Source organism: Agelaius phoeniceus, chromosome 23, assembly GCF_051311805.1.
Source record: "Agelaius phoeniceus isolate bAgePho1 chromosome 23, bAgePho1.hap1, whole genome shotgun sequence".
NCBI lineage: Eukaryota > Metazoa > Chordata > Aves > Passeriformes > Icteridae > Agelaius > Agelaius phoeniceus.
In genome coordinates, this window is record NC_135287.1 from 1145793 (window position 1) to 1166383 (window position 20591).

Here is a 20591-nt window from a genome sequence, read left to right on the forward strand (position 1 = left end):
ACACGGATAGACCCTTTCTTCTGTGGTTTCAAGTGCTTGGGCTTCTTAGCTGGGTTTAAAAGATACTCATTATCTGCTTCCTCTGCTCCATGGCAAGCAGACAAACTCCTCAGGAGTGGAGAATGCATCTCTTTCGCTTGCTTAATTTAAAAAAAATGCTTAAAACTGTCTGGCAAAAAAAATTAGAACAGAAAATGAGACTCATGTGATTATTTTATTATTTTCAATCAAACATTCAGAAACAGCAAAAGACATTGCAGTGCTGTTCAGTGCAGTGGAGAGCAGAGACCCCTGTGCAGGTGCAGAAGGTCCCAGGTGCAGAGGAGTCACATCTTGGTCACTCAGGTTTCATTCCGAAAAGAAAGGCAGTTTCTAAGAAGGATTAAAGATTTTCCTTTACAGGAAACAAAGTGCAGATGGGGGAAAGGTGTGTCATTGTACACCAGGTAGTAAAATACCTCCTCAGAGCAGTAATTTGAAAGGTAAAACCCAAGCCTGAAGCTGAGGCAGCTCTGTGTTATTGAGGATGCAGCTGTTACATTCCTACTCTGATTAGCAAAAACAGGATTGGGCAACTCCTGGCCTTAGTTTGAAACTGGGCACCAGCAAAGTGTGTGAATGGGGGGTCACCAGCCTTGAAGGAGTCTTCCTTGCCAAGCCTGGCCTACAGTAAAAAGAAAAAAACTTCCATGGGGAGCATACAACACATCCTGGCAGCTTTGGGCAGCTCAGCATTACTGCTCTGAAGTCCCAGATGCTGTTGGAATTGTATGTCCATTTTGCATGTTAATTTGGAATAGCATTGCTTCTGCTGTATTAATCTGTGTTGGGATTTTCCCAGCTTTAATCAATGGATTTGGTAGGAAGAATGTTCTCAAAATGGTGAGTTGGTACCAGGGAAAAGGGTTTGCACTTGGAATTATTCAGAGAGAAGTGGATTTAGGGGTCGTGCTTGGCTGCTGAGGTAAACCTGGTTTGATAGTGTGCTCATTGTCCAGGCCAAACAAGTCCAGCAGTGAATACCAAGTGTACAGAGAACCTGGAGAACAGGATCACTGGGAGATGTGAGTCAGCAAACGATTTTGAAAATAGCACAGAGGAGAAAGCATGAGCACCCAAAGAAATGAGTTTTCCCCTCCTGCTCATCAAGATATCTCCAGATAGAGAGGCAAATTCCTCCCTAATCCTTCTGATCCTGAGGTTGCTCACCTTTAGCTGGCAAGCCCACATTTTAAAGTGGGTGACAGCAATTACTGGGATTGATGAACTGGTGTTCATGGGGGAGCTCAAGGTCAAACAGCACAATGGCAGAACTAATCCCACAAACCACACTGGCATTAGGAGAAAGCTTGGCTGAGGCTTCCTGCCCTCCTGGCTCCAAGTGCTGGCTGAAGCTGGGCAGGGAAGGCAGTGCTGGAGTCAGGTCAAGTCCCAGGGTCTCTGTGCTCTGTCCTGGGCTGGAGCCCGGCTGCAACTGGGTCACTGGGAAATGATCCCATCATTTGGCTTTGCTTTCAAACAGCAGAACTCCCGGAGAGTTTTTAATTGGGTTTGTTTTCAGTGATCTGATCACTGATTCAGCTCAATGCCAACTAGCCCTTAGGACTGGGAGGGGACACTGCTCCTGTGATTACATTATCAGGGACACTGGTGTGAGGTGAGGTCCCTGGGCTGTGGGGCCCAGCCTGTGTCACATCTGCAAGCTGGGACGTGCTTCCCCCAGAGCACTCAGGCCTGCCCGGTGTGTCTCCCTTCCTTCCTTCCTTCTGCACATGCTGAGACAGATCTTCAGTGTGGCCTCAGGGATTTGCAGCAGGAGCAGTGACTGAGGGACAGGGATGGTGGCACCGATGTGCCCCTGAGCCCCGCAGTCCTGGTGGGACTGGGCTGTGGCTCTCACCACAGTGTCCTCTGTAGTTTTTGTGGCATGGAGGAGCAAGGAAGGAGAAAGTGGATAAAGGTGAGTGCAGCTTTCCTGGCCTGTGTGTTTTCCTGGAGGAGCTCACAGGCTGAGGGGATGGCACCGGGCCCGTCCCATGGTGGAGGTTCTGGAGCAGCCGTTGGTTACGTGGGGCAAAGGCAGAGGTCAGACCTTTGCAGAATCCCAGGATGGGTCGTGCTGGAAGGGCCCTCAGCAGGGCCATCCCGTAGCACAGGCAGGGCACAGGATTGTGTCCATGGTTCTGGATTAACTCCAGTGAGGGACACTCCACACCCTCTCTGGACAATCTGTTCTGTGCTTGATGACTGCACAGGGAAATTTCCCCTCACGTTCAGCTGGAACTGCCCGTTCCTCTTGTCCTGTTGCTGGGCACTAACGAGCACAGCCTGATTCATCTTCTCAGCACCCCCCTTCTAGATTTTTATACCTGGTGTTGTTTTACATTTATATTTTAGACCTTCCACAGACGAGCAGTTGTGTGCTGCTCTCCATCCCTCCTTGCCCACCCAGCACCCTTTGCCCGGCCCCGGGAGGGGCGGCAGGAGGGACACGAGGGTCCCGCGGCGGTGCCGGCCCGGGGGCAGCGCCGGGGCGGCTGCGAGAGCCGGGGAGGGAGGGAGGGAGGGAGGAGGGAAGGAAGGAAGGAGGCACCTGCGGAGGAGGAGCCGGGGAGGGGCTTGGCCGAGCTGCAGAGGCTGCGAGCGCCCGGCGCATCCCGCGGATCCCGGCGGAGCCGAGCCAGCCCGGCGCGGAGCGGCCGCGGGGACCCGGCCGGGAGCAGGGCCAGGTGAGGCAGCGATACCCCGGGGCACCCGGCCGGGGCTCGGAGAGGGGGCCGAGGTGTCTGCGCCACTTGTTGCTTAGTAACTTGCCAGATACTTAATGTTTGTGTGGGGAATGAGTGGCTTTGGATGAGGATTCTTCTTTCCCGGTGGTGATGGTGCCTCGGGAAAGAGGCTCTTGGTACATACTTTTCATTGGATATTGGGAAGAAATTCCTCCCTGTGAGGGTGGGCAGGCCTTGGCACAGGGTGCCCAGGGAAGCTGTGGCTGCCCCTGGATCCCTGGCAGTGTCCAAGGCCAGGGGTTGGACGGGGCTTGGAGCAGCCTGGGACAGTGGAAGGTGTCCCTGCCCATGGCAGGGTTGGCACTGGATGGGCTTTAGAGTCCCTTCAAAGCCAAACCATTCCATAGTTTGATGGTACTGAACACCCCCTGGTTGGGCCCAGGGGTGCTGGGCTGTGCTGGGGTGTCCTGCCCAGGACACTGCCTGGAGCAGAGCTGGTCCTGCAGGGGTGTGATGCCGTCGGGGTGCTCAGATGCCTCCCTGCCTGTGATCATGTTTTCAGTCAGGTGAAAATATACCTGGTGTCAGTAATTTCTCTCTCATCCCCGGCTGCTGGTTACAGACCTGTGCTTCTGCAGTGGGAAAGGATCCTGGGGATCCATGCCCTTGGGCAGCTTCCCTGGCTTGGTGACCAAATACCGATTACATTTACATACTTACCCCTCTCCCCCTCCTTGTTAATTGTTTTATTTTTGTTTCCCTCTTACTAATCTCTGCCTTGAGTTTCTGTTCCACTTTGCTCCACACTGGGTCCGTAGTTGTAAATTGTTTTATTGGATTTGTTCTCGGGTCATGGGTGTGTAGCAAACCAGAGCTGTTAAAGGGAGCCTCTTTCATGTCTGGGATGATTTGTGTGAGGATTCCCACCCAGATCCCAGCAGAGAAGGAATTCCGGCGTGCAAACCCCCTCCACCCCAGCCATGATCCTGGGGCTGCAGGGCTGGAGTTCAGTGCCTCCCTCTCAGATTTATACCTCCCTCCCAAAGAGGCAGCTGACAGAGGGGAATGTCTACAATTTAAATTTCAATAGATTTTTGCATATCACTTTATCCTTTTGTCTTCCCTCCCTTCCCAGACTGGCACATCCCTGAGCATTAATATTATTGATGCTGTTGGTCAGGAGAAAGGGGCTTCCTATTAAAACTGCCAGCCCATTGTTTGCTGGAGCCCTGCGGCAGGGAATGCACACTCTGGAAAATAAAATTCCCAGGGAGAGACGTTACTGTGATCACAGTAGAGACTTTGCAAGTAGCCATGGCTCGTCTGTTCATATTTGTTCAGAAAACCTCCTAAAAGCCAGAGCCCATTTTAAGGACTAAATGCCCTGCAGGATCTGATTATTTGTGACAGAGAAGACAGGAGGCCTTCCCTTTCCACTCTTCCCCGGCCTCCTTTGTTCTGGGTACCACACAGGCATGATAAAAGAGGCTCATTTGAAATCAAAGCCCTGCACTGGGAAGTGAAAGGAAAAGAATATAAAGCAGGCAAAACAATACATTGTCTGCATTCCTAAGTCTTGAAAAGCAGATTTAATTCACCTCAAATCCCCAAACTTTTAGGTCCAGTTTTCACTTTCAGTGAAGTTTTTTTACACTTCTTTAGCTGTGTAAGGAGAATGTATGTGAAAATGTAATTGTTATCCTCTTTTAGCTATTGTATCTTTCTTGTGCTGTATAAGGTGACTGTAATGTGAATGAAAATTGTGGTCATGGTCTTCAGGATTCTTTTTGTTTCTACTCCAGGTGAGTGGAAACTTAACTTCCAAAGGCAGAATCATCTCAGGGGTTAATAGTGAAAGAATGAACAGTTTAGGAAGTCAGGGCTGTAAACAGGAGAAGAACCAGAGCAGTATGGATCTGGGGAGGGTAGGTCACTGCAGTTTGGAACTGGTCTGGGCTGCAAACACTTGCCCTCAGGCAGTGAAAATGAGAGAGGCCGCCTTCGGGAAGGGGCTGGGAGAGCAGCAGGGATGTTGCCTGTCACACTGGGAGTACCATGTACCTCAGGACAGTCTGTACCCACGGCAAAGGCTGTGCCATGGCATCAGGAGCAGTGAGGCAGTGTGCCCTGACCCGGCCCCCTCCTGTTCCCAGAGGGATCGCTCACGCCCCTTCCCCATGGAATCCAAAGGGTTTGTTCCTTCCCCATGCCTTCCCAAGGCCTTGCATAAGAGCAAACACCCTCTCGCTGTGGGATTAGGCTCCATCTGCCAAGCTCCTCGTTATTGCACTTGTGTTGTTTGTTGATTCCTGTCAGATCCTTTTCCATGGCTCGCCCCCTCCCACCAGAGCGGGCTGAGGGAGCGCGGTGCCACCGTCACTGCGGTGATCCCGGCCCGGCTGATGCCACACTCGTGCTGGGATGGCCTGGGAAGGCTCCAGGCTGCCTGCCTGTGTCCAGAGTGCTTGGTGTGATGCAGGGTCAGCCTGGGTTGTTGTCAGGTTTTTGGAAGATCTCCTGCAGTGCTGCTGCCAGTTGCAGGAATTGTGTGGGCGAGGCTCAGCCGAGCTGCAGTTCCACAGGGCTGTTGGGAGGCTTTTTAAATCAGGGAAGGAGCTGCATGGAGCACAGCTGAGCTCTGAACTAGGCAGAGCAAAGGCACTTTGCCTTCAAGTGAGTGCAAGTTTGGAACAGTCAGCTCTTGTCTTCTCTGAGGCCATGGCTGCTGAAGCCAGGAGAAAAAATGTTTGGTTTAGATTGTCCCAAAGGGAGGTTGAGGTTGTCCATTGGGCAGTTCCACCTGTATGGATAGCTAGCAGCTCCAGTCAGCTCCAGCAGGAAGTGTGGGGCATTGCCACCACTGTCTCTCTGTGGATCACGTTCCTGTTGGTGATGCCTGGTGAGTTGGAGAAGCTTCTGGCAGAGGTGGCCCTGTTCTGGTGTCACCTAATGCCAAAGTGACATCTTGCCTCTTCAATGTTTTTCCATTTCTCCCTGAGCTGCAAGTGTCTGCAGAGTTACCCAGCACAAGTTGCTGGTTGTTGGTGTTCATGACCTCACCCTTAATGCTGCTGCCCCAGCTGAGGTTCCAGAAATTCCTTTAACTAAAACCACCTTTCATGGGCCACACATCACAACCTTTGGGGTCATTCTGAAATCGGGTTTCTTTTCAAACCATGCAAATTGTGTATCAGAGATACGCTCAGGTAACAGTGTCACATCCTTTTCAGTGGGAATATAGGGTTGCACATTTTGGTGTCAGATCTCAAATCTTTTGGTGTGGTGTGAGTTTGGGCATGTGAAGTCAAACAATCCTGACATGCCAAAGTGGATGTGGGTAGGAGGCTGACACCATCTCCCTGATGGGCAGATCTGGTATTCAGTTCTGCCTCTGATGGTTACCTGAGTCAGAGCAGCCTTTCTAAAGGATCCTCAGTCTCCAGAGTAGGGGAGATAAGCAAAAGGACTGCATTAAGCTTTGCTAGAACAGAGATTTAGCTAGAATGAAAGAGAAAAAAGGTATTTCAAGTGTCTCTCTGGATATTTTTTTCCTACCTCCATGTTTCCCAATTTGCTCCCTTGTCTCCCAGTTTTGCTGCTGGCCCTGTGACCTGTTAGTGTCACCTGAGCTGCTGACCCCACTGCCACGTGTGCTAAATCTCTATCAGTCTGTTTTCAGCTCCCACTCCTTTTCCAGATTGAGCCTCTAATAACTGGTTTCCTTTGCACTACAGCCCCATCCATCATTATTTCCTCCCCCAGTCACCTGTCCTAGCCTGTCCCTGCTGCATCATCCCTGGGACTCTGTTAGTCAACACTGTTGTTTTTTTCCAAAATACCATTTAAACATGTTGATAGAATTAATAGATTGACCTTTCCAGCCCTTGAACCTTTGAAACCTCTCCCATGTCTCCATTAGCCTTCAGCTGCATAAATAACTGATTTATATCTCCTGGCCATGTACCACTGCCCTGGGGCAGGTGTGCTGTCCTTCAGGGATTAATTTGAAGATGTCCTGGGTCTCTTTGTTCAGGAGGTCAGGTATCATCTTAGTGCTCCCTTATGGTCTTAGATTCTGTGCAAAGATCAGTCATGTCTTAAGGCTGGAAAACAGCACAGATTTCTTGGTATCAGACATATGTGATAGACTTTTGCATCAGACTAACCTCGTGGTTATCATTCCTAAGCCATTACAAACACTCAAAAAATTTGGCAGAAGAGCTGGGAAGGAGGTTTTGCTGTTGTACATTAGCTCCTAGTTCACATCTGTGTTTTCTCATGGCCATAAAGAAACTTCTCCAGGCAGTTCACGCTGTAGATGATCCTCGTGCATGTCACCACAGACATGTGGTATCAGTTAAATGAAAGCAGCCACCATGCTGGTAGCTTCTGGATTTGCAGTGTGCTGTCTCTGGCAGAGGAGTGACCAGAGCCAGATGCAGCAGAAGCTGAAGGAATTGTGTAATTGTGAGTTGTCAGGCTGGTGGATATCTGCTGCCAGATGTTCCTGTGCTCAGGAGGAGCCAACCTGAGCTGAGGGCTGCTGTGGGCATGAATGGGGAATAGCTGGAGTTGAGCTGAGGTCATTGCACAGACACTGCCCAAAGGATGGCTGCAGGAGCCTGGGCAGATGCAAGAGATGCAGCTTCCTTATTACCAGGCTTTATAAATAAACAGCACCAGCTCTTATCAATGACCTATTTTACTCTCCATATGTGTGGGGCTCTCGTGGTAGTTGGAAATTTGTCCTTATCCTTGGCTGGTTCTTGTCTTAGCTAATTTGAATGGTTCTTATCAAATTACACTGAAATTAATCACCTTTAACATATTGCTTCACTTCAGAGCCCAGCCTTAACTGATGGCAGCCTAGCACAAGAGAAATGCTGCAGCATCAGAAAACACAATTTATTTTGCTCTTGTTTATGGCAAACCAGTCAGTACATATTTATGAAAGTTATTTGAGATAGAAAGATATTTTTAGACTCTCATATCTATGGAATTTTAAATTATCTCTTGAAAATCTTTATGCCTGCTGAGGGAGCCCAGTATAGAGATTAGTGAGGTTATTGCTGTGTTGGTTGGTCCTTCTTCAAAGCCAGCATCCTGTTCAAGGACTTAGGGATGGTGCTTGGTGGTGCGTGGTTCCACATTCTGCTTGGGGGTTTTAGGGCTGTGTAAATGAGCTTCCAAAATAGAATGTGCTGTGGCAGGAGGGAAGGAGGAAAATGTCTTGTTGCTAAGGAACATGACAGAGAACTGGGAGATGTGACTCAATTCTTGGCTTGGCATCACTTCTCAGTGAGATGTGGGTCTGCAGAGTGGGTTTTTCTGAGTGCAAGGGGATGGATATTGAGTATATTGGCTGATGTTTTCAGGAGGGGTCAGGGTAACTGCTGCTGTGTGGGGACCCAGCTGGCCTCGCTCTGCTCCCACCCTTCAGTGTGATCCCAAGTGTGCAGAATCAGGAGCACAGGAAATGTGTGGCAAAAACAACCCCAGCTTCTCATCTCCTGATTCCTGGTGCTGCTCTTTTTTCAGAAGAGTCTGTTGCTTCTCCTTCTTTCTCTGCAGCAGTTTAATTTTAGAATAGAATGGCTCTGGAGGGACTAATAGCCTAGAAAAATTTTTGCCTGGTTTGCTGTAAATCTCCTTTAAGAGGGGATGGATTTCACTTTTGTTTTGTAATGCTTTTCTTTATGACATTCCCACACCTTTGTCCATCTTTGGTTTTGTGCCTGCCAGTGCAGTTTGTGGATTGCTGTGGAGCTCTGCCACCACGTGTTGTTGTTGCTTTGGTCTGAGCACCAGGCTTCCCTCGCAGCGGGGGCCAGCTGGGTGCTGTGACCTGTAAAATCACTGGGAATAACAGAAACAAACAGGCTGCCCATGTGCTGGGAATGTGGGTCAGCAGAAACCCTCCAAGATTATTCTGTTGGAGTCCAAGTTTGCTAACCCTGCATCAGAAAACGTGGTGCTATTACCCTGGGAAGGGGGTTTTGTCAAACCCCAAATATTAGTGCTACCAACAGGGAATGGGACAGGTGCTCTTTGTGAAACAGGGGCTTGTTTTCTCTTGGCAGAGGCTAATGAGGCTGCAGGGAACAGGCAGAGGGCTTGGGAAACAGGCAGGGATTTTGGGAGGGTGTCCTGGAGGAAGTTGCCATTACCCTGGATGGGGCTTGGAGCCACCTGGTCTAGTGGGAGGTGTCCCTGCCCATGGCAGGAGTTTGGGACAAGATGAGCTTTAAGGTCACTTCCACCCCAAAGCACTCTGAGATTCTGTGTTTAGAATCTGTTGCCAGGTAACCTTTGCCTGGATGTCCCCTGGCCTTTGGGAAGAGGCAGGATGAGTCAGCTGAGAGATGCTGTCCTGCTGTAGGGTTGGCTGGGTTGTGTTTTGTTCTCAAGCCTTTGTCTCACGGGGCTTTTCTTGCTGAGCAGAACAAATCTGGGGACACAGTAAGGCTGCATTTATTTGTTTGTTAAAGGGATTTTTCCTGTTTGGTCTCTATGATCCAAAGCCAAGGAATCAGAAGGAGACAGTGCTCTTTGCCATCCTATCTTTCCTTCTGTTGGCAGCACTTTGGGCAATTCTAATTAAATATTGCAGTGGTCTTGGGAAGGATTTTGTGGCCAGACATCACTTGTGGAGTTTGGGCTGAGCCACGTGGTGTTGTTGGACTGTGCTGTGAATCCCAAATAACTGCATCCCTAATGAATCCATGGGGCACAAGGAGGGATCAGGACCAGGGAGAGCAGGTTGGTTCTGGGCTGTCTCACCTGGGCTGGCCCAGCTCTGCCCCTAAGAGCATCAGGGGCAGCAGATTATTGTTAATCCAGATCACGGCAGTGCCTCAGCTCAGCCTCAGGGAAGGGTGTGGGGACACCCAGCAGTGCCACCAGGGGCTGAGCCTGTGGTGTGGGGACACCCAGCAGTGCCACCAGGGGCTGAGCCTGTGGTGTGGGGACACCCAGCAGTGCCACCGTGGGCTGAGCTCGTAGTGTGGGGACACCCAGCAGTGCCACCATGGGCTGAGCTCATGGTGTGGGGACACCCAGCAGTGCCACCAGGGGCTGAGCTCGTAGTGTGGGGACACCCAGCAGTGCCACCAGGGGCTGAGCCTGTGGTGTGGGGACACCCAGCAGTGCCACCGTGGGCTGAGCTCGTGGTGTGGGGACACCCAGCAGTGCCACCAGGGGCTGAGCCTGTGGTGTGGGGACACCCAGCAGTGCCACCAGGGGCTGAGCTCAGAGGAAGGCTCAGGAGTCCTCAGCAAATCCCAAGGGATGGATCCCTGGATTCCAGGGGGGTGAGTTGTCCTGACCAAGAGCGTGAAGCTGACCAGGAGCTGGTGGCTGGCACAGCTCTTCAGTAAAGCTGCAGAAAGCATGTCCTGAGGGTGAAGGAGCCCTGTTTTTAATGAAGAGGTTGTTATTTAATAGCTTTTACCAGTGTCAGGGGGATTTGGGGCCTCACTTGCACCACAAATGCTGGTGGTGAAACAACAGCACTGCCTAATAAATGTTCCTGGGGGAGGTACTGGGCAGATTCCCAAAGCCACAATGAACTACCTGGCACAAGGAATCCTTTTCCTTCCCCTCCTCCCCACCACGTAAAGGCTTTGGCCAGCACAGTTATGACAGCAAAGGGAACGGAGATTTTTGTATGCTCCTAATTGATATATTTGTGCCAGCAAAACTTCAGAAGTGGTCCAGACTCAGGTGGGGTTTTTCACTTGGGTTTCATTTGAGGGTTTTTTGCAGCCAGCCACTCTCCACTGGATGGAGAATTTATCTTTGCTTCTTCAGGCTAGGATATTAAGCTAAATCTGCCTTTCTGAGGAAAGCAGCCCTTGCTCCTTCTAGGAAAGTCTCCATTTCTTGGTAAACATTGTGTTTTGTGGTGGTTAAGTCTGAGGTGGAAAGTAATATGGATAAATGTTGGAATTTTTGTTTAGTTTGGTTTGGCTTTCAGTTGGTAACTTAAAGCACAGCAACCATTTGAAATTTTCTGTTGCTAATGCTGGTTACCAAATTTATTTCTATGAACACCTTGTGTGGAGACTCAAGCTGTGGGTGGATCAGCTCTATCATGTCCCTGCTTTATTGGAGGGACAGTAATGGTGGGAAAGGGTTAATTGTTTTATCCATATCAGCTTGGTTTGTAACACTTGAAGATTTATTTCAGGTCTAAACCCTGTGCCTTGATTCCCTGGTTTTCCTGCAGTCACCAGTTCTGGGTGCAGAGCAGTTATTGGTGGGCACTGCTGGCTGCTGCTGTCACTGTCACCTGTGGGGCAGTGAAGCCCTGGATGGGTGTTTTGGAGCAGAAAACACGGATTCTGCAACATTCCTGGCAGCTTTTGGCGTTGGTGCTTGTCCAGAGCCTGGCTGTGCTGTGCTATGTTCACCCAAAGCAGGGTGCAGCAGGAGTTCATCCCTCGGGATGCGCTTCGACGGTGGGCAATGCCCGAGGGTGGGGGGATCCCACCTTTGCTGCTGCTGCAGGAGGAGCAGAGCTCATCCCTCTCAGACACCTACCTGCTTTCCTTCTCCTTAATAACCTGTCAGCAGGGAGATGACTGCTTGGATTTTCTTGCCATTCTCTTGTTCTCCCCCACCCAGCAGAAGCCTGAGTGAATCATTCCTGCGTGGGTACAGCCCTCGGAGCTGGGCTCAGCCTCAGAGAGGCTTGCAGAGCAGGCAGTGATCCAGAGCAGCCTTGTTACAAACCAAGGAGCTGTGCTAACACTTCCACAGGCTGGGGACAAGGGAATTTCTGCTGGCTGAACCTGCCCTCGCAGAGTCCTTGGCTGCTGCAGCACTTCTCTGTGGCAGGGAGTTTGTGGGAGTCTGCTTAATGGTGCAGAAAGCAGGACAATTATTTTAACCTGCACTGAGTGGCTTAAAGGCAGAACAGATTTACTATGTTTTAAAAACTCGGCTCACTTTTCTGGTCAATGATGCCAGTACCAAGCCAAGTACATCTCTGGACCATGGAAGTGCACCCATTGCAGTTTTTTTTCTGGTTTTAGTGCTGAGGTGACACCCAAAAGTTGCTTGTTGATCTGCATTAGTAGTAGAAATTCTTCAGGACTAGAATTGGATGCGTTTTTCTCCACTAAAATCCATTCTCTGATGGGCTCGTTTTTCATTAAGTCAAGCAAGGTACATAGTATTCAGAGTGTGAAATGATTCAAGTGAATAAACACATATAAATGATTGCTTTATTTGGATTAGTAGGTGCTCTGTTTGCCTGTTGTAAAAGCATCTGTCTCAGGTCTCTCACCTCCAGTGGTGTTACCACAGCTGCCCGAGGGTGCTAACCTTGGAAATTCCTCACTAATCAGGATGAGACTGTCTCCATTTATCCTTGAGCTGGGCCGATAGCAGGTGATAAATGAGCCCTTATTTTCCTGTGATGATGGATACAACCAAACCCCATCCTAACTTTGTTTGGCATGTCAGCACAATCTGTTCCTTTATTGTGTGCAATTAAAAAGCCCCATCAAACTGCGAGCACGCCTTTAATTAAAGCCCCCACAGCCACAGTTTGTCATGCTCAAGGCTCCTGTGGTTGTTAAATAAATTTGGTTTGATTGCTGAGCATGCAGATCTGGGGTTTGGTGGGGATTTTGGGATTTCAGGTGTTCAGGTGGTGCTTAGGATCAATTTAGTGTTACACTGCTACAGGGGACTTTGTGCAGAAGGAGACGTTTGCTTTCTTCACATCAGTGCAAATTTGTTAAGGTCAGTGGAATCAGGTTTATTATATAAATATACATATATCAGGTTTATTACATATCTCAGTAGAGGGACCATGTCAGTGTCTGGTAAAATGGAAGGAGAAATATTCCTCTGTGTGAAGGGATTAAAGCATCCTGAAGCATTATGTGGTACAACCAGGATCTTGGGACAAGGTTTTTGTGTTCCCTGCTTGAAGAACCACCTGAGGGAAGCAGTGCCCATCCATCTTTGCTCTTTGCTGAGTCCCAGTTTCAGAGCTGCTCTCTGTAGTTCACATTTCATTAGGCAGCAGAGGTGACACTGAAGGGATGAACCTTTGTCCCTAGGTATCTTTGCTGCTGTGGAAGGTGTTACTCTGATGATACTTGATTGCACTATTTGTGCAGTATTCATGCAGGTGGAATACAGGGTTCTTGTCTTTCCTGCCTGGGATGAGAGGGAGGAGCAGGGGAGGGTGATAGCTGCTGCTGCAGGAGCCTTTACAACTTCCCGAGCTGCAAAGGCTTCCACAATGCACGGCCCTTTGTACCCAGCAGTTTGTTCACTTCAGTAGAGCTCTTCTGTTGAATTAAACTGCTTTTAAATCGTGTACACAATGGCACCTTTGTTGGGGAGGCTCTGAGGGCCTCTGGAGGAACATTGACATTCCAGGGCATTGTTCTGCTTCCATTCAACCTGAGGCTGGCCTCTCCTGCCAGGGCCAGGTCGTTATGTCACCCACTGCTCTCCTTTGCCTTGCACTGGGGTTCAGCTCCTGGGCAGGTGGTTTTAGCAGAGGGACCAGAGTTTCCCCAGCACAGCCCAGAGAGACACAGCAGGAGGTTGGAAGGCATCTCCTGCCTGAGCCAGATCCTCCTCTCTTTGGATGCTGCTTGTGTTCATTCTGGAGAGGATAAACTGCATCTCTTCCATCAGCTGCCTTTGTGATCTGTTCAGTGGGGGTGGTGGAGTCCCCATCCCTGGAGGTGTCCAAGGGACACCTGGATGTGGTGCTCAGTGCTCTGGGCAGGGTGACAGGGTGGGGATTTGGCACAGGTTGGATTTGATAGCCTTGGAGGGTTTTTCCAACCTCAGTGACTGTGAGTCTGTTTTTATTTTGTGATGGCTTGAGAAGGGAGCTGCTGAAGCTCTGGGGTGGTGCCTGTGCAGGGGCAGTGAGGGGCAGTGAGGCCTTGGTGTGCTGGGAAGGCAGGTTGGGCTCTCAGGGAGTTCTGCCTGCTCAGCCTCAGAGGTTATAGCCAGCCCTTTGTTCTGCAGGGGCCTCAGACCAGAGCAAGGGCCAGTCACAAAGCTTTATTTCTGTGTGTAGATTACACACTGGTTTGCACAGGAGATTACCAGATTTCTCAGTTGAGCCTCCTTCCCTTTCCCAGATATGAAATTGCCCCTCCCAGGTGCTGTCCACCATCAGCCCTTCAGGTGGCTCCTGCCTGAAGCTACTCTGCAGGAAATGTGTCTCTGTGTGAGTCCTTCCATTGCAGCTCGCTCCTGGTAACTCCGCACGAGCCAGGGCCTGGGACAAAAAGCCAAGTCTGTGTTTAGTGTCAAACCTTGGGAAATGTGTTTCTGTAAATAATTGATGCTAATGCTACTCCAGTTCTTACATGCTCTGTAGAAGGGTCGTGCTCAGTGGTTGCCAGGCGTGGAATGAGCTGGTTGTCCCTTTCTTGTGCAGTGTCGAAGAAGCACGGGAAGCTCATCACCTTCCTGCGGACATTCATGAAGTCGCGCCCAACGAAACAGAAACTGAAACAGCGGGGGATCCTCAAGGAAAGGGTGTTTGGCTGTGACCTGGGGGAGCACCTGCTCAACTCTGGCCATGATGGTAAGAAACAACCTGCTCCTGAGCTCTTCCTCTGTTGGGAATTTGTCAGAGTGACCGTGGCTGTTCAGGGTCGTGCTGGGGAACAAATGTGTGACACAAATCCGTGGCTGAATGGGAAACTGAGGCTAATGAGAAGCAAACATTGTGCTTCGACGTGGGAAGCACCATGGTTCAGTGTGGAAGCACTGAAGGTGGCTGCAGCTCCTGCAGATGGGTTTTCAATCTCTTTCAGTCTTCAATTCTTTTTTTTTTTCCAGGAATATAAGCGTTATTTGTATGTCAGTGTCAGTGATTAACAGGCATGTTAAACCCCTACATTTCTCTTAACTCAATACTTTTGTATGATTCTAGCACAATTTGCAGTGTAAATCCTTCATCTGCCTTTTCTTTGGATTTCACAGGATTTACAGGAATTAACTGGATATTGTGTTTCCTCACAGCTGACTTTTCCTCTCCGTTCAGGGTCCCTTTTCCCTCCCCATCAGCAGTTCAGGGAGGCAGAGGAGCAAACCTCTCCATTCCAAGAAAAAAATTACACAATTGTTGCCACTCTTCCTGGGATGAACTTAGATTTCACGGGCTCTTTCCTGCCCTTTCCCACCTCCAGCCCAGGTTCCTGCAGTGCTGAGGAACAGCCAGAGCCCTGGGATGCTGTCTCAGGGCCCCAGGCTCAGCTGTTCCCATCAGGAGCCCACACCCAGGGATGTTTGGGAATGCAGCCTGGAGCAGCTGTGGGCTCTAGGTTTGCCCAGGAGTAAAGGCCATCAGGAAAGGAGTGATGGGATCTGTTGGCTTTGCAGCAGATCCCTTGGGCCAGAGTTGTCCATCTGGTGTCTCCCAGCTTTTGTGTGCAGGCAGAGGGAGAAGTGACAGGATGTGTGGGGCAGGAAAGGAGTTTCTCTGTTAAAGTTGTTTTCAGTGAGTCTTCAGACTTCTTGTTCGTCCAAATGCTTTTTGGAAAAGGGCTGGCAAAGGGCAGGGAGTAATTTCTTGCTTTTTTCCAGCTGATCTGGTTGGTAACAGAGATGTGCACTCCCTCACCTCACATAAAAGTGTTTCACTACCAGCTGGTGCAGAGCATGTGCTTGTCCTTATGGAGTCAGAACTGTGGCAAGGCTCGTTGGCTCAGTTGGAGCCAGCAGAGATCCTTACTGGGGCTTGTGAAGCACCAGAGATGATTTGGAGTCAGGAGCAGACACTGACCCATGTGGAGCTGCATCAGGAGTAGGTAATTCACAGCACCAGATGGCTCTGGAGCTGGTTTTGTGTGTGTGCTGTGGGAGCACTCCTGGAGGGCAGGTGCCATGCAAGCAGAGTGAGCTCATTGATGGGCAGCAGGGAATTCCCTCTCCCCCCAGCCCTCCTCCTGTCTGTTTGCCTTAGGCACAAGGCAGTGATGGCCAAAGCTTTTCCCTGCCCTCTGTGCCAACTGCTTCCCCTGGCTTCAAGGGTGGTTTATTTAGCATTCAAAGACACATCCTGAGCTGAACTAAACTGCTTGAACTCCACTGGAGGTTCTTGTTTGACAGTCTCTGGGAACTCTGTCCTTGTCCTGGTCTCCCCCCACCATCCCACACATTGGGCTGACACTGACTGGGCTATGCTAATGAGATCCCTCAGCTCAGGAGTCACCAGCTGCTTTCACCCTCATTTTAATAACCCTTTCCTAACTCCCTGGAGTGAAGCAGATCCAATTTGATTGTTGCCAGCAGGGTATGACTCCATTTCCCACAGCAGGATTGTTGTTTTCCATGTGATTCAGCTCCCTGACCTGTATTCCAAGTGATGTAATCCCTGGGATGGGGCTCGTGGAGACATTTCTGGGTCTGTGCATGCACAGCATTTTAAGATTCCCTCCTCCTGTAGCATTACTGTAGCTCAGTCGTGGAGCCTCTTGCAGTGCTGACCTGCTGAAAGGGGCCTGAGGTGAATTTAAAAAGCTGCTTCTCATAATCAGAACATCAAGTGCTTTTTCCAGGAGCTCAGAGCATGCTCTGGCTGAGCATGGTACCTGCTGGTGTTATTTGGAATCACAACCTAGAACATGAGAGTTCAGAAGAACAAAAGGAACCCAATACATTAATTGGTTTGTTTAAGCTCGTGATGGTTTGGTTGGGTCAATGTCCCGTCCCCAAAAATATTTATCAAGGCTGAAGGAGCAAATGCCACTGTCCCTGGTGATTGCAGTGAGTGACAAGGCATCATGTCCACCTCAAAAATGCAATATTGAAACAAACTGGAGTTATGCTAAGAATTTTCTTAGTTACCAGCTTTGTGAAGATGACAAATTTTCAAGAATTTGCTAAGAAACAACATGAGCAACCTAAATTCTGTAGTCATGAATCTCTGCAACTGTGCTCAATTTTAGTGAGTGGGAAGAGGAATGAGAGAATAAAAGGGATAAGGACAAAAACTGCAATAGGTGTAACATTTTTTTAATAAACCCTGCACCGAGGCAGCTGGCTCAGGTTGCTTAGTGAGGAGAAGAACATGTTTGCTGTGTACCCAGAGGGGATTTACAAGCACAGTGGAGATGTTTCACTCACTGCAGTACCTTGTCTTTCTGTGGGCTCAGCAAGTAATCCCTCATTCTGCATCCTCTGAGCCACTCTCAGGAGGAGGATAAATTTGGCATGGGATGCACAGGAGGAAAGTGATGCAGGGATGTGCCCTGGTTTGCTGTTAGGGAGCAGGAGCCCTGGGATGCCGTCCTGCAAAGCTCCACGTGCTGCACTCGCCGAGTCCTGACCTAGCAGAGCATTTTGTGGTTATCTGAGCTGGGTGTTCCCAGGCAGCAGCTGGCCCTGCATTTTAGCTGCCTGCAGCTGAGGCAGTGACTGCACTGCTGGGAGGTTTTCTGGAGTTGCTGGCTGAAGACCCCACGGCTCAGAAAAGGACTAAAATCCCACTGAGGATCGGTGATTTTTGTTACTTGCCTGGGAATGTGGCACTGGGAAGGGCTGTGTGCTTGGCTAGATAAGCCAGGCACCAGTGCTGGGCTCAGAGGTTCCCTGAGCCAGTTTCCTGGATGGGGCTGCAGGAATGCACTGAGTGTCCCTGGCTCCCTCCTCCTGCCTTTCCCAAAGCTCCTGGGCATTGCTGGGAGCCAGGTGCTGACCCAGGTGGGCCTTTTATGGCTCTTAAAGCAAACCACGTGTGCCATGGTGGTATGGAGTTTTTGGGATGGGCCTATGCCAAGGTGAAGCCATGCACTCTGTGCTGGGAGGTGCCTCCCAGGCTGCAGGACAGAACCTGCAGCTCTAAAGATCAGGATATGATCTGTCTGTGCCCAGGTTTCTCCCCAGGGAAGGGTGTCTGGGCAGGGCAGGAGTGCAGCAGCAGGCTGGTGGTGCTGCTGCCCTGGGGAGGGTGTAGCAGGTCATTTCCCAGAGTGTCCTGTGTGGGTCTGAGCAGGAACACTGAGCAGCTACAAGGAGGGAGGTGAGGATTTAACAAGTGTGAGGGATGAGCAGTGCACCCTGAACCCTGCTGTGTTTCTGGTGATTCATGGTGGGGACTATGCTGAGTGCTGGGCAGTGTCCTGGGGGTTGGATTTGGTGTGTTTGCTTTTTAGTTCCAGTTTGGTTTGTGCTGACACTCTGAGCTGTCCAAACAGTGCTGGAGCCCTTCCAGGGTAGGAGTTCCACCTCCATGGGGTGCAAGCAGTCCTTCCCCAAAGGCCTTTGGAGGGAAGGGAAAGGAGGGAAGGAAGCATCGCTGTCCGGTCTCTTTGGTGAGGTTCTGAGTCATGGGCAGATCACAGGATTATATTTCAAAATTATCTGTGCTCCAAGCTGCTTGGGGAAGAGGGAACTGGGAGTCACAAGGCTCCTGGGCATGGGGCTGGGTAAGCATAGGTGAGTTGCTTCCAGTGAAAGTCTCAGCAGGGTGTCCTTTTCTTCTCTCTTGTCACATATCAGCGCTGAATGATGGGCTGGGACCTGCAGGAGTAAAACCAGTTTTGATAGGAGGGATTTTGGACTTCTCTGTTGGCAGAGCCTGTGGTAATGCTCCCTTCAAGTATCTTGGTTTGCTCAATATTTCTCCAGTCAGCTCCATACACCCCGTGGAGCCTGCCTGAAGGGTCCTGTCTGCATCCCATCCAGTGCCTTACTCATCTCTTGGCTCCTGCTGGGCTTGGGAAGCGTCACTTGGCAGCAGACCAGGCTCAGCAGGGAGTTGCTGTTTCTCCACTGCCCTCAGAAATGCTCCCAGTTGAGTTGGTGCAGTTGCCACCTGCCTTGCTGGTTTGTTTTACAAATTCAGGGGGCATTCCCAGTTGGGAGGGAGCCACAGGATGATCTGGTCCAGCCCCTGCCCAGACCCCCCAACAATCCCACCCTGGGCATCCCTGGCAGTGCTTCCAAAGGCTCCTGGAGCTCTGGCAGCCTTGGGGCTGTGCCCATTCCCTGGGGAGCCTGGGCAGTGCCCAACACCCTCTGGGGGAAAAACTTTTCCTAGTATCCAACCCAAACCTCCCCTGACACAGCTCAAGCCGTTCTCTGTGTCCTGTCACAATTTTATGGAGCTGTGAGATACAGCAAATCCACCCCAGTTCCTGACTCCTGAAGAGACCTTGTTCTTATTCCCTTTGTAGGCAGAGATTCTTTTTTTTCCCCTCAAGTTTTTCTCTCTTTAAGGAAACTAAATAGAACTTAAATTTAGCCCGACCCCAATTAGCAGGATTGTGCTGGCAGAGGGTGTTTGTGGAGTGTGGGAGCTGGTGGAGTGCTGCATTGCAGCAGCTGCACCGTGCCCTGGTTCCTGCCTTGGAATGTTTGGCCAGGGAGCTCCCCACAGCTCCTGGGGGTGTGACATGGGAGTGAGGGGGGAACGTGGAGCTGGGCTGCAGGAAATGCAGGGCTTGGGGAGCTGAGCATGTTCTTGAAGGGGTCAGATGGAACCACAGTGCCCTCGGGGAGCCCAGGCAGGGCTGGGGCTGCTCTGGGGGGTGGGATGGCTCAGCACCCAGCAGGAGGGGTCAGCACAGCCAGGGTGGCTCAGCACCCAGCAGGAGGGGTCAGCACAGCCAGGGTGGCTCAGCACAGCCAGGGTGGCTCAGCACCCAGCAGGAGGGGTCAGCACAGCCAGGGGGGCTCAGCACAGCCAGGGTGGCTCAGCACCCAGCAGGAGGGGTCAGCACAGCCAGGGTGGCTCAGCACCCAGCAAGAGGGGTCAGCACAGCCAGGGTGGCTCAGCACAGCCAGGGTGGCTCAGCACCCAGCAGGAGGGGTCAGCACAGCCAGGGTGGCTCAGCACAGCCAGGGTGGCTCAGCACCCAGCAGGAGGGGTCAGCACAGCCAGGGGGGCTCAGCACCCAGCAGGAGGGGTCAGCACAGCCAGGGGGGCTCAGCACCCAGCAGGAAGGGTCAGCACAGCCAGGGGGGCTCAGCACCCAGCAGGAAGGGTCAGCACAGCCAGGGTGGCTCAGCACCCAGCAAGAGGGGTCAGCACAGCCAGGGGGGCTCAGCACAGCCAGGGTGGCTCAGCACAGCCAGGGTGGCTCAGCACCCAGCAGGAGGGGTCAGCACCCACCAGGGAAAAGCCACTTTGCCGTTCTGTGGGTGAGGGACTCCTGAGCTGCTGCACATGAGGAGTTACTATTCAGATACTGCCAGGCTCATGTGGTGGGGTTGCTTGTACTGAAGAGCATGGGGACACCATTTCTTCTTCCAAGCCTGAAGTGTTCCTGTCACTTGTTGGAAATGATCCTTTCTCCCTTAGCAATTGGACTGAAGCACAAGCCAGCCCTGGGGTCCCCCAGTGAGGTGGTGTCACAGATCCAACTCCAGAGATAATCCATCATGCAACCAGCTGTATCCACACATGATTTTGTAGGCTAATGCCACAAGGCTTTTTTTGCACCTCTTTATGCATTTGACATTTATACATCATCAGCTTCCATCACTGGAAAAGATGCACTCACAAATGGAATTTTTAGTTCAAAAGTTTCCTACAGTGAAGGATCTATGCATGATTTTTTAAATGTTATAAAATGCCCGTGCTGTGTGGTCAGCAAGAGGCATTGACTTCTGCTGAAGATGTAAATGCCTACCAGAGGCAAAGTTCACTAACTCACCTGATCTTGCTCTGTGTCCTTCCTGTTCTTCTAGCCCTTCACATTTATTCAGAACTAATTTGGACAGGTGGGTAGAATTAAATAAAAAATGAAATGGAAGAGAATAACAGGAAATAGCAGATAGGGGATCTGCATCCCTTTATGTACTGCACAGGGGCAGCAAGGGTTTGCCAGGCATGGTTTCATTCTCCTGTGCTGGTTCAGGTGCTTT

General features: G+C 50.8%; 1 protein-coding gene across 7 annotated transcripts in view; it reads left to right on the forward strand.

The window, feature by feature from the left end:
• ARHGAP32 (Rho GTPase activating protein 32) overlaps positions 1 to 20591 on the forward strand; it is a 238310-nt gene that overhangs the window by 187076 nt on the left and 30643 nt on the right. For 6 of the 7 annotated variants that reach the window (XM_077190054.1, XM_077190059.1, XM_077190052.1 and 3 more), the window contains one exon: positions 14152 to 14301. In XM_077190054.1, the coding sequence (XP_077046169.1) occupies positions 14152 to 14301 (150 nt within the window). Of the gene's footprint in view, positions 1 to 2586; positions 2730 to 14151; positions 14302 to 20591 lie in introns of those variants that run through there. The other variant, XM_077190057.1, reaches the window with a different exon arrangement.